General features: G+C 37.1%; 1 protein-coding gene across 2 annotated transcripts in view; it reads right to left on the reverse strand.

Moving 5' to 3' along the window:
* Positions 1 to 1,647: 1,647 nt before the first annotated feature.
* The window catches only part of ESYT2 (extended synaptotagmin 2), an 80,531-nt gene continuing 69,348 nt past the window's right edge, over positions 1,648 to 12,830 (reverse strand). For both annotated transcript variants that reach the window (XM_053981931.1, XM_053981940.1), the window contains 8 exons: positions 12,536 to 12,622; positions 11,597 to 11,746; positions 10,190 to 10,578; positions 7,991 to 8,089; positions 7,319 to 7,450; positions 5,892 to 5,997; positions 4,941 to 4,990; positions 1,648 to 4,820 (listed from right to left, as the gene is read on the reverse strand). In XM_053981931.1, coding sequence (XP_053837906.1) covers positions 4,775 to 4,820; positions 4,941 to 4,990; positions 5,892 to 5,997; positions 7,319 to 7,450; positions 7,991 to 8,089; positions 10,190 to 10,578; positions 11,597 to 11,746; positions 12,536 to 12,622 — 1,059 coding nt within the window. In that variant the 3' untranslated portion in view covers positions 1,648 to 4,774. The remainder of the gene's footprint in view (positions 4,821 to 4,940; positions 4,991 to 5,891; positions 5,998 to 7,318; positions 7,451 to 7,990; positions 8,090 to 10,189; positions 10,579 to 11,596; positions 11,747 to 12,535; positions 12,623 to 12,830) is intronic.

Consider the following 12,830-nt stretch of genomic DNA (forward strand, 5'->3'; position numbering starts at 1 on the left):
TACTCTGGCAGCTAAATTTACTGCATAACACTGAAAGAAATACAAGTGGATTTTTGCATTTCTTATAAAACATATTTCAGCGGGTGCCTGAGAATATTGTTGAGACCTGACTGCCTTAGAAATCAGTAGGAAAGCATACATACAACTGTTTAACACTTTAGAATATACAAAGCCACCATTTGGAATTAAATAACCTGACTGCTTTGGCAGCCAGCTACAACCACAAATGGGTCCAGGACAATCTGCAGTTTTGGTTCTTTCTACCAAAGGTGCCATCCAACATTCAGAGTTTGTTTGAGGGAGAATATAAACAATTAAATTGATTAAAAGAGGTACTTCATAGGAAACAAATTTGTATTCAGCTCTTAACTGAGAAAATAGTGAAAATAGCCACATTGGTAACTTTATTGGCAAACACTGCTCCTAGGTGGAGGCTGGATAAACTAAAAGCCCAAACCAGTTTAAACAGTACAGCAAATACTAAGAAGAATCCTGGACTGGGGTGAGCCCATCAAATTAATACCAAAGCCATTTGCAGGAATGCCTTGCATAGTTATTTCTGCTCTCTAGTAAGATCTGTGAATACACAGGCAGTGCTGATCCAGGTACCACCTGTCTTGCAGGACTGAGTGGAAGGTTTGATCTTGACCCAAGTCAGGAAAATGCTGACACTTGATCAGTACTGGCCCTGCCGGGAGTGTGCAGAAGCACCTTGCCATGAGGAAAATGTGGAAACAGCCATGCTTTTCCTAGGTTTTAGCTGCCTTCCCATTGATAAGCAGGCACTTTTTATTCTGCTAAAAAAGGGACACATCTCCCTCTAAGGAAAAAAAAAAAACCTCAAACCAAAGTGGAACAATTTTGTAGTCAGTAACATTAAAGATTATCCAGTGGGGCCCATTCTAAATGGGATAGTGACTGATTGATGAAGTTTTGCAGCTTTTATTTATGGCTGATGAAAACTGACTGAATCTTATGAATTCAGACAAGGTGTAGCTGTTTATGGGAAGATGTATCATAATTAATTACAAAATTATATCATATTACATAATTAATATCATAATTAATTAATTATAAATTAATGTTTAATGCAAAGAGCATAATTTCTATATCAGTTTTTCTGGAATAGCTAGAGGATACAACACCCTTTTTCTTATTTTGCAGTACATCATTATATTTTCCATCAATATTTGCCTCATCAAGCAAAGAAAGAATGCCACGGGAAGAAATCTGCTGATTCCAAATCTAAGGCAATTTAATACAGTTCTAGATAATTTTGAAAGCATAATTAAAGACAATTAATTTAAAAGTGCTAGAATTATGACAATTTGTTCAATTTATCAATTTAAGAGAAAAATAAAATTTAGACACTGAAGTTGAACAAAGGACCTACTAATTCTTATGCGTGAATCTGTGCCAGAACAACAAGCACAGAAATCCCCATGAAGTGTCCTACACTTCTCACTCCACTTTCGTGTAAGACCCAAAAATCTGCCTACAGACCTTACAGCAAGGCTCTCTAGGTTACAAGATCTGGATACAGGACTATTTTAAAAATTCACTTCATTGTATTTATTACCAGTTAGAACAGGGATGTCCAAGAGAGGAGAAGGGGGGTGTGTGTGTAGAGGGAAGCAACACACCGACTTCCATACGAACCATTTATTGAATAAATACATGCATCATAATGTAGAATTACATGAGCAAAAAAGGCAATCTGTACAAAATTGATTACCCTTTGTTCTCATTTTAACTCTCACCATTTGCTGCAGCTCTGATAAAGGATTCAAGACCGAAAATTAAAACTCTTTTAGTCCACCTCCAAGTGATATGCATGCTGATTTGAGTTCGAGTTATACCACTGCTATAGTTAAGAAAGCTGGTTTTCTTGTCAGTGAAGCAGAGTAATTCTAAAAACAGTTTCAATAGTACAGAACATGTGTTGGTACATACAGGTAACAAAGCTTATTTTTTAACCATTTCTTAAACATCTTCATATGTTCATATTTTAAGGCACAGGATAAAGAAGAACTACATGAAAAGCTATCAGTTGACATTGAATAAATGACTTGATGATGAGGTGCAATTTTTGCCCAGAGGCAAAACTGTCCTTCCTACTTCCATATAAATGGAACAACTAGAATTTGGTAATACAAAAGTTGCATCCACTATCCAAAGAATCAATCTCATCTAGGCACTCACAGTCTGATCCAAATTCACTCAGGAGAATGTTTCTGAAGATCTGGCATCCAGAACTGATTATAGACTATGGGAATTCTAGTTGCTGAATTGCAATGACAGTTCAATCTCTTCATTTCAGATTCCTAAATAGAAAATGGGATCTGTAAGAACCAATCCCTAATTTTAGGTAGTGAGCTATTCTGAAAATCTGCCCTATATTCTTTGTTCATTACTCACTTTGTGCTATCCTTTCACAATTGCCTGAACATGGCATTATTTTCCACTTTGAAACTTTAGAAGACAGAAATTCTTTTTCGTTCAAGCGCAGTTTTCTGTCCTCAGACTTCACCTAAGACTTGGAACACTGAATCAGTTTAACACCCTATTTGTTGGCTGCAGATCAAACTCTGTGCAGTCGCTGGCCAAGATGTAGAGCAAAAATCCTTCCACCTCAGACTGAACAAAGGCAAAAGACAATTATGTTGAACTGCCACTCTTAGACCTGATTTATTCAGATTAGCATTTGGTTTCTGCATTTCCATTGCATTAAGAATAATTCTCTGTCTTTCCATTCTTAACATCTTAATTGAGAACTAGCAAAGAAAATAAGTATTTCATAATATATTTTACATTAATAGATGAGTGAATATATGTCTACTCATACATTCCAATATACAATGAAGCCTTCACATGGAAATGTTTTCTTACAAAGACTCTCTATTGCCTAGTCCAGTAACAGCAGTTAAAGTACAATTTACAATGTAAGATTGTTTGATAAAATTGTTGTGTATAAAATGCGGCAATGAGAAGGCCATCACTGTATAGAGGTGTATGGTGCAGGTCACACATATCCATAAAAAATGTTCATGTTAAATTGAATTTAGATAAACTTAAATTTTTAGACTTGAAAAAGACAAAAAGCTACATCTATGGTAGGCACTTTGGTACATCTAGTAATGTAGGCAAATTCTACATCTAGAGTTAAGGTTCTGTCAGTTTTCTTACAATAAAGCTAATTTCAGGAGTTTATCATTCTGCACTAAAATTCTTTCTTGGCTGAGATACCATTCTAGAATCTTAGCTAAATAATATACTTTGTCTAATTGCATACTTCTCCAAGGATGAGGACACAGGCTTTGCAAAAGCCAAGCTGTTCTCTTGGATTCTTAATGCACATTTTTCTAACAGTCTGAAAAAACTTACCAGAAAAAGAAAAATCAGTTCTGAATACAAAAAAAAAAAAAAAAAAATAGTCCCATAATTCATAAAATTAGAGTTATGAGCTCAGCTGATGGGGCTGATACTCTCCCTTCAGATCCTGCCTGCCTGGATCAGTCTGTGCTGATGGTGTCCCTGCTGCCTCCTGCCCAGCCCACGGCAATGCTTCAGAAGGACAGCATTGCTCAGAAACCTGCCTGGACCACTGATGTGCATTTTGTTCATGCACCAAACATACTAAGCAGCAATGAAGCAACTGTCAAAGACAGTCAATTTCATCTCAGTTCCCCACTTTCTTACCTACTGGTGTTCATTTGAGGATTACAGAAGGTATCACATAACATACTATTTTAGCACAGTATTGTATAATAAAAATAACGTATGTCTTGTACATATGCCTACTATATGAACTTAACTTGCAAGCTGATTTGTCTACTTATAAATCAGTGAAACATGGTGGTAAGGACAGTTTAAAGTGGTTAGACATCTTCTTTATAATATGGAAAAATCCATGTCCTCATACCTTCAAAAGATCACATGTCTAGTACTCCAGAGTACAGGAATAAATAACAAAATCCAACCAAACCTGTATAATAAAACTGTACTGTTTGTTATGTTTATGCCATTAAATGAAAACTCAGATTTAGAAACTGTTATTTGTGGACCTCATCCTCTATTTATACAATATTTATAGAATTCTCATTTTTATTTATAATATTCTATAGCATGATTTCCCAATAATACATTTATATATAAATATTAAAATGTTAATGGTTTATACATTTTAAGCTAGCCCCACTGGGCCAGAAACACAATAAAGTAAAAATATTTTTCTGCAGTTTCTTTTTGCAGAGTGTCACAAAATGATTAAGACCATTGTGCTGCAAAGACAAAAGAGATTCATCTGAAGAAATTAACATGCACTTAGAAGAAAATATCTGTATCCTTTATCTAATTTTCTTCTGAATTCAAACCAGCATGAAAGAATTATAAAAAAATAGTATATATTTACATGGTACAGTATACCTTGGTGAGATATAAAACAAGGCAGGAAAACAGCAGAACATGTTCTTTTCACTTTCTAATAGGTACAGCCATCATAAAGATCAATTTAAACACAAAAGGTTACTTTACTGTACTATTGCACATTACAGTAACACATAGAACTGTTTAGCAAAATAAAATATAAAGTTTAACAATGAAGAAGGCTATGTCTACATAAAATGACCAAGTGTTATAAAATTATTGGGGATGTGTCTAAGAACTAAATCAGTAAAGCTATAAAAATAACATTGGTACATCTCTGAAAACAACGCGTTAAAAATATATAAAGGTTGGCAAAATTATGCGTGAGGAAGTCCTGGTGTCCATGGGCCTAACTTGCACCATGTGGTTTTGTACCATCTTCTGTCAAATCATACCTGAAAAAGAAAAAAACAAAGGATTGGTTTTTACATTTAGCATGTATTATTAAAATTATTATTAACACAGCAGTTGTTAATATGTAGTATTATTATTAATAAAGGAAATGTTATACTTACCACTGGGTCCAGCCTTTAGCAAGTTCTTCAGATGCCAGAGGTATTAATACCTGTGGAAATTAAATCACCAGTCAATGCACTGTGTGTGCCTTTCATTCTGTTTCTAGTAAAGATCAAATCTGACAATCCTGTAAACTACAGTGTAAGCAATGCCATTGGTAAATGGTATATTTTATATCCTTGTCATCACAGCTCTCTGCCACCTGCCTAAAGTTTCAAGTTGCTGATTTTGACCTCAAAATCCACACCCTTTGGTGGTACAGTCCCAGAGCACATCACAGCAGTGGCAATCAGCAGATGTGTTCCTACTAACAGCCTTCCAGATGAACAGGAAAATTGAGGACGCTGTTCACCATGAACTGACCATGATTCTGTATCTCTCATCTTCTTCACAGAGCTCAAATATGGCAATTTGAAAGGGTGTAGGAATTTACTATTCCTCTTCCATGCTCCCAATCACGTGTGTAGCAACTTGGGTGATTTACTGTGTGCCTATAGAACACTGAAGTTACAAACACAACAGCTGGTGTTGGCATTGGGAATGTCTCCAGTAGCAGCTCTTTCTCAGGGATTTTACAAACTGGGAATTTAATTACTTGTGTGTTTCCTTAACTACTCATTTGTCTTTCCAGTTTTATCTGAACATTTTCTGCAATATTGCCTGGTTTCTACTGGTTCTTTCCTTTCTCTGACAGCATGATTAGTAAATCTGACAAGCACATTTCTTTTGTTACTGTGAACTTACCACTCTCTAGAGGAGATTACTGCCTCATCTAAGTCTGGCTCTGCAGTTTGCTCCTTCCCTTACTGAAGCCTGACATCTAAGGCACCTATAATATTTGAAAGCTTCACACCTGAATAAGCCTTCAATCAACACTAACTCATATGTCAGGAGGATTTTTGTTTTATATAATAAGCTGTATTAACAGAATTTGCTTATTGTCAACTTACTTTGCCAAGCAGCCCTTTATCTTTGGACAAGAATCCACCACTGTTCTTCACTGCTACATCTAGTGTTCTTCTCTGTACTTCAGGCAGGGAAACACTGAAATCAAACCTGACAGGCAAAGAGATGCTTTAGAGGGAATTCTGTACCAGAGGTCCAAGTTCAGTTCCTACAGCTAAACTGCCACTCCAATCAAAACCAAACCATCTCCCTCCCCAAATTAAAAAATTAGGTCTGAGACAAATGAAGGAAAAAATTCCAATGTTTTACCTAATTCTTTTCTTGAAAACTGTGATCAGTATCAACATCAAATGTTTGAGACTTCTGTTACCTTTGGCCTCTAGAGGTCACTGGTAAAACCAAACAAACACACGAACAAGACAAAAGGAGGCAAAGGTCAAGCACTGGCCCTAGAGAAAAGAGACTGTGGAATCCTACTGTACTGACAGCTTAGTATTAGCATTTTCCAAAAGGAGAAGATTGGTCAGTGTTATTGGTCCTTGGTACTTGATAACCAGAGCTCCTTTTCTTTCCTGGCTGGCTAAAGAAAACTATCAAAGATAGCTCTTTGCTAGAGCTGAAACTTAGACAAAGTCAGGAGAAGGTTATACCACAACTTACATCTATTTGTCACTACAGTTCTTAAACAGCTTTATAACTTTGCAATACATTTTCCTTGGAAAGGCACGGTGAAATAAATCTATTACCTGGAATGAACAGGAGAGAGCTGCACTACCGAGAAAATCTGCTGGAGCCTCTAGCTAATGATTTACAGATTTGCCTTGGACAGAAGGGACTGAATTGGTGTTTTCCCTGAGTTCATTTGCTGTCAGTAGAGAAAGGTCTTTATTGAAAAGTGATGGGTGGCAGGGTAAGGGGCAGACATGTGAGGGAAACTACTATCAAAAAGATGAGTGCAAGGATAAGGATTTTTATGCAATATAATATTGCACAAGATGGTACAACTTCCAACATATGGGCCAGGATATAATCTACAAGGAAATTTCCTGACTCCCTGGATGCTGAGAAGTACCACCAAGTGACTGAGCAATGTGACCATGCACAGGCACAGGCTGGCAGCATCAGCCAGGCACTCAGCCAGCCAAGCTTTCTGGCAGGAAGGGAGATCAGCAGCACTGGCCAGCTAATGGCACTTGTGTTCTCACCACCTGCCAGGAGAGCAAATCCTGCAGCTGAGCTACCAGCATGGAACTGGTGTAGGAAGGCAGGAAAGACAGAAGTGGCTGCTAACAGCAAGAAGGGCTGTAGTGATAACAGGGAATAGAAGGAGAAAAGAACTATTACAGCAGAAGAGAAAGGTATGATCAAGTCTAATGGTGACAACCAGGAACTTCAAGTAAGCACAGAAATCTTGATTTGACTGCTTTGTAATTACATGATACAAAACTACTGCACATAGTTTAGAACCTACATTTGATCAAACACTGGGTTTAATGTCTTCTTTGATACATGTGTTTTTCTTCTTCCTGATCGTCTCTTATCAGGCAATAAATACATTCGCACATAGGGATCAGATCCTTCTTCGGAAAACGCTATTAGATTTCTGTGGAAGTGAAAAACAAGGAAAAGCACTTAGAAAATCAACAAGACATTGCTGAATATAAGTGTCCACACTACTATCACTTAATTTAGTACATGAAGCAGTTCCCCTGCACAAAATATGATGTGGAGTGACTTGTACAAGAGCAGATTACCAGTAAGCAGAAAGCAGAGGTGGAAATGCGATGTTTCCTAAACTCTAATTTGAAGTTTAGATATGGCTTTTTAGAAATCACATGTTTTGGTCATTCTGTAAAAAATTCAGTCTCTTAGAAACAGCTTTCAGATACTGCTGATAAAAATCTAAATGTAATTTTCATTTAAAATCTGACAGAGACAAATATAAATAGACGAATATAAAATCAGAGCAAAATCTTCCACAAAGTTTTTACCAATTCTGAGCACAGCTCTGTATATTTTTGTATTTATGCATATGTTATTTTTAAAATAACAAAGATTAACCAATCCACTTAAGAGTAAATCAGGTATGACAAACTTTATAAAGAAATATGCCCAGATATTAAATTGTGTATTGTATGCTCACCTGCAGGAATGCACCACCACAATCAGTTTGTTTCTTTGTGAACTATGACGAATTGTTAGCTGAATCTGCCCTAATGGAGACTGCCCCAGAGTTGTTCCACTGCAGGAAAAAGCAGAACAATAGAACAATATGCTTAGTTTTTAAAATGCACATTAGAAGTAAGAACTGAGCAGTTTTTCCAGAAATCATGTATTATCCATTTAACATCTCTAGACCAATGTGAAAGAACATATGTAAGTGTGTGAGCATATCCTCATCAGATTTTTGTACTTCAGTTCCTTGCCAACAACTCTGCTCTTCAAAATAGGCCAGGTTTTCTTGTCATTATGAGTATGGGACTTTACTCATTACAAGTAAAGAACTTGCTTGCCCTAAAATAAACATCAAAGCAGCATTGAGGAAATTGGAAAGAATAATAGTGCTAACTGCAATGAAAACATCAGGCATGGGCTGCTCTTACCTAAGGCCAGAAGCCAATTAGAAGACCAGCTCATTCTTTTCTAAATTCTCTTATCATAGAAATGTAGATATTCTTGGGATTCAAATAGTGATAATTTAAATCTACTTCCTGTCGTAGAAGCTCCGTATAAACACAACCATTTTACTTTTCTATAGTTTACATCATCATAAAAACAAGATTAGAATAAATTTACACTTACAGGTCATGTTTAAATAAAAAGCAGGCACCATGCTTAAGAACTTGTGTTTTATAGAATGGCCAGCATATGCAGTTCCCTCATCTCCATGAAATGCTCATTTTAGTTTGTGTGAACTGACTAAGTATTTTCCATATCACACAGGACAGTATGTGCCATATTTGCCATTTCTTAGTCACCTGAAGGATATCTTATCTTCAAGGGAGAAGAGTGCCTGTTTTGTGAATATCTACTACAAAGTGATTGATCCACTAAAATTCCAAAGTCATTCACTTTTAAAAAATAGAATAAAGATTTAATTTCAGTATTTTCTTAGTTAAAAAAAAAAAAAAAATCAAAGCACCTAAAAGCATGTGGTCTGCAATAAAGGACCTCATTACCTGTAGCTTTACCACTCTTACCAAATGACAAAGTATGACATTTGTGCATTACATGAGGAGTAGCATTTCAATCTTTATCACAATTAACAAACTATAACTCAGTTTTGGACCAGGAGAGAGCCTGACAAAGTCAAAACAAGTTAGCATGTGACTGTGAAGATAAATGGGGGTCTGGGGCATATAAGCAGGTGGTGTATTTGTACAAATTGAAGAGAGAGCCAACAGCAGACTCAACTGCAGCCCTTCCACTACTTAAAGCAGACATTCTAGAGAAGACCAAGCCAGAATCCTCATGGCTGTACACAGTAAAATAACAAGAGGCCATAGTCAAGCTGCAGCAAGACAAATTTCAATAGAAATAAGGAAGAACATTTTAAAAGTGGAGTGGTTAAGCACTGGAGTTGCTGAACAAGTTATGGCATCTCAATCCTTGGAGATAACCAAAAGTTGTTTGGACAAGGCCCAAGAAACCTGATCTAACTTTGAAGAGGGATTTGCTTTGAGCAGAGGGATGATCAGCCAGAGATTCTGTCCAACCTCTATGACTCAGTTGATTCTGTGAACTCTGACAGAGAAAAAGATGAATTGGTTCAATCCCTTGCAAATAAAAAATAAAATCTTTCTACTTAGATTCACAGAGAAGCTCAATGAATAGGGAATGAACAGTTTCCAGTCTCCTATTCAGAGCAGGATGGCTGCTCAGCTGTCTGTACTTGGTAAGTTCAGCTGCCCACTGAGGCAAGTAAAAAAAAATTCAAGAATTTAAGAAAGTGTGTCTGCAGCCATCTTCAGTGACTGCATAGTAACTACCCATTTAACATTCTTTATAGTCTAATATCCCTCTGAGTTATTGAAAGACCAACCATTTCCAGCTTAATTGGCTTAATTAATGCTAATAGGATTCAGTGGTGAAACAGGCAACTACTGCCATGAAACTACAAAGTGCAACTATGAGAAGAAGTGGGACTTTATCTAGCAGACAATCACAATGGCAAGGAACTTCTAATTGCAGCTTCTGTCTGAGATACCAGGAAGAAGCAAAAAATCCCAACGACTGCACAATAAAGAACATTTCTGAAAGGTGAACTAAGCACTCCTGCTTTGGTGACATGCTTTGTGAATCAGCTGGGATGTGCTGCAGAAGCCATCAGTGCAGGCCGTACTTCTCGAGCTGCCGGAGCCTCTGGCGCAGCTCCTGCGTGGCGATGGGCAGGGAGATGTCCGAGGCGATGCTGGGCGTGGGCTCCTTCACCGAGAGGTGGCTGGGGGAGTAGGAGAAGTTGGAGGCGTGGAGACTGGAGGAGCTGCGGCTCAGATCTGTTGGCCACTGCGGGCTGGCATTGGGAGGCTGACTTTTATCAGCTGTGTCAGTCTTTTTATCACTGTCAGTCACTGGGGATGCTGGAACGGGCTTGTTGGGATCAGATGTTGGCGAGACAGGAACCTGAGGCTTAAAAGATGATTTTCTTGCATCTTTGGAAAGAGATGGCCTTTTTACTTGGGCTGAGTGTTGATGATCTGGAGATCTTGCCGGCTTTTCAAGAGAAAGGACCTGGATACAGGAAAATACACATAAAGTTACTATTTTGCAGTATAAAAAGCAGAGACAAATTACAATACTGGTTGGTGACAAGTTGTGAAGTTAAGACACTAAAGCAGGACCAAAACCATTCACAATTGTTAACTCTACAATATGAAATGCTTTACATGACAAAATACATCTCCACCTTCTTCATGGCAACTGCAGTAACTATAAAACAATGTGAAATTCTCCATTCCTTAAGAATTATTCTCCTCATTATTCCCTTCCCATATTCTATGCACTTCTGGTGTAAATGCAATTCATTTTGCAATTCTAGCCATCTGGAAAGATATTCTGCAATTTTTTCTTCCACTCTCTTGAAATTTAATTTTACATCACAATTTTTTCTCATTTATTGTTCTTACTCTTTTATACGCTGCTTTAATTTATCAATGACACATAAGCAACAAAGTGCTTTAGGAAGAAAAATAACAGAAGTGTGACAGTGTTTGCAAAGAGATATAATACCTTATTAAACCAAGTAATTTAGATGAAAAAAAAAGACAAACCAACTTTCAGGTATGCAAGTTTTGTTTTCAAAACTCCAACATGCTTGAAAGCTGGTTTGAATTTTTCCAGTACTATGCAGGTACTTCCTTTCCTTATACACTTTATTTTTTAAAACCATCAAAACCTCACCTCCATTTCTAGATAGAGGCTTTTTCACTGATCTGTAGCCCACTGGGTTCAAAAGAGATTTGAAGGAATTCAGATTCCAAACATGATTTCCAAACCTAAAACCACTGGGGACCTTGGTTTTAATTAATGCAGGTGACTATTATTTAATTTTGAGCACTGTACAGTTTTCAAATTGAATGTATCTCAATTAGAGGCTATCTCTGTGTACTGATAGCTCTGCACAACCAAGGACACTTGGCAGGTGATATCAAAGGAAATGCACTGGCTTCTTCAAAAGCTGGCAGACCAGGAGTCACCACAGCCCTAAATATGCTTTCAGAGGTTTACAATGGGAAAGGTTTTAGAGTACCCTGAGTGCAATCTTCATGTTTATAGTGCTGTTGGGACCAGAGTTGCTCAGGTGGAATCGCTGATGCATAGTTAAATCCTCACTCTCTAGCAACTGGCTTAGAGGCAGCTTGAAGTTCCCCAAAGAACACTGGTGTTGTTCATCCCTCACCTGAAAGAACACAGAAATTAAGTCTCTTTGTATCATCTGCTTTGTAAGAATTCAAAGAAAGAAATTATATTTTTATTAAAAAAAAAATACAAACAATATTGAGAGTAGTTTTTTCTTAAACCAAGTTTCCCTGATTTTAAGATTACTTTACATTGAAGGAGGAAAAAAACAAATATACTCAAAGCCTCGTTTCTCGTTTTACAGGTTGGACTCGATGATCTTCCAACCTCATTATTCTGTGATTCTGTGATTCACCCTTACCTTCTATAGCAAAAGTAAGACAGAAGAGTAACCTCTACATCTACCAGACCTTTGAGCAAAATAACTACAGGGTTTCCAAACTGTCTGTGCGAAAATGAATTCCCACAGCTATTAGAGGAAGAGTGACTAAGACAGTCCTCATTTACACTTCATTCTCTTAGACCTATGTAAAGGACATGTCAACAGTGTAAAGGGATACAGTATTTGGATAAATACTTCCTTGGTATGAGAGAGGAAAGATTCCTAGTTCCAAACTGATATACCAAATTTACTTTTGGATTTTTTTTAAATTAGAAAAGACAACCACTAACTATGTTATTCATGTGAGAGTCTGGTTATAGTCTTTCTTCTTTTTAGTAGTAAATAAAAATAAACATTTCATTGCCTGGTCTAAAAAAATACTTTAAGTATAATTTTAATCATGTTCACATTATATTTAGTCTTATTTCATAACAGCCTTTAATGTGTGACTTTTACTGCTGCAACATCTTACAAAAGAAAGGTGTCTAAAGAGAGTGAGACACATACCTCAACTTCAAGGTCTTGTCTTTTGGGATTGTGTACAAAGAAAGTAAAGTTTTCCTCCCATACTGGTTCATTGGTCTTGTATCTAATCTGAAGTTAAGAAAAAAGGAAGCACACAAATTATCAAACAGTTTGTCTAATAGAGGTGGTGACAAGAAATGAGCACATTTTTCATTTTGGTGTTTTATTTGGTGTGTGCAGAGAAGGGCAGCAAGGCTCGGGAAGGGTCTAGAAAACAAGTCTGATGAGGAAGAGCTGGGGGAGCTGGGGTTGCTTAGTCTGGAGGAGGCTCAGGGGG

The sequence above is a fragment of the Vidua macroura genome, chromosome 1, assembly GCF_024509145.1.
Source record: "Vidua macroura isolate BioBank_ID:100142 chromosome 1, ASM2450914v1, whole genome shotgun sequence".
NCBI lineage: Eukaryota > Metazoa > Chordata > Aves > Passeriformes > Viduidae > Vidua > Vidua macroura.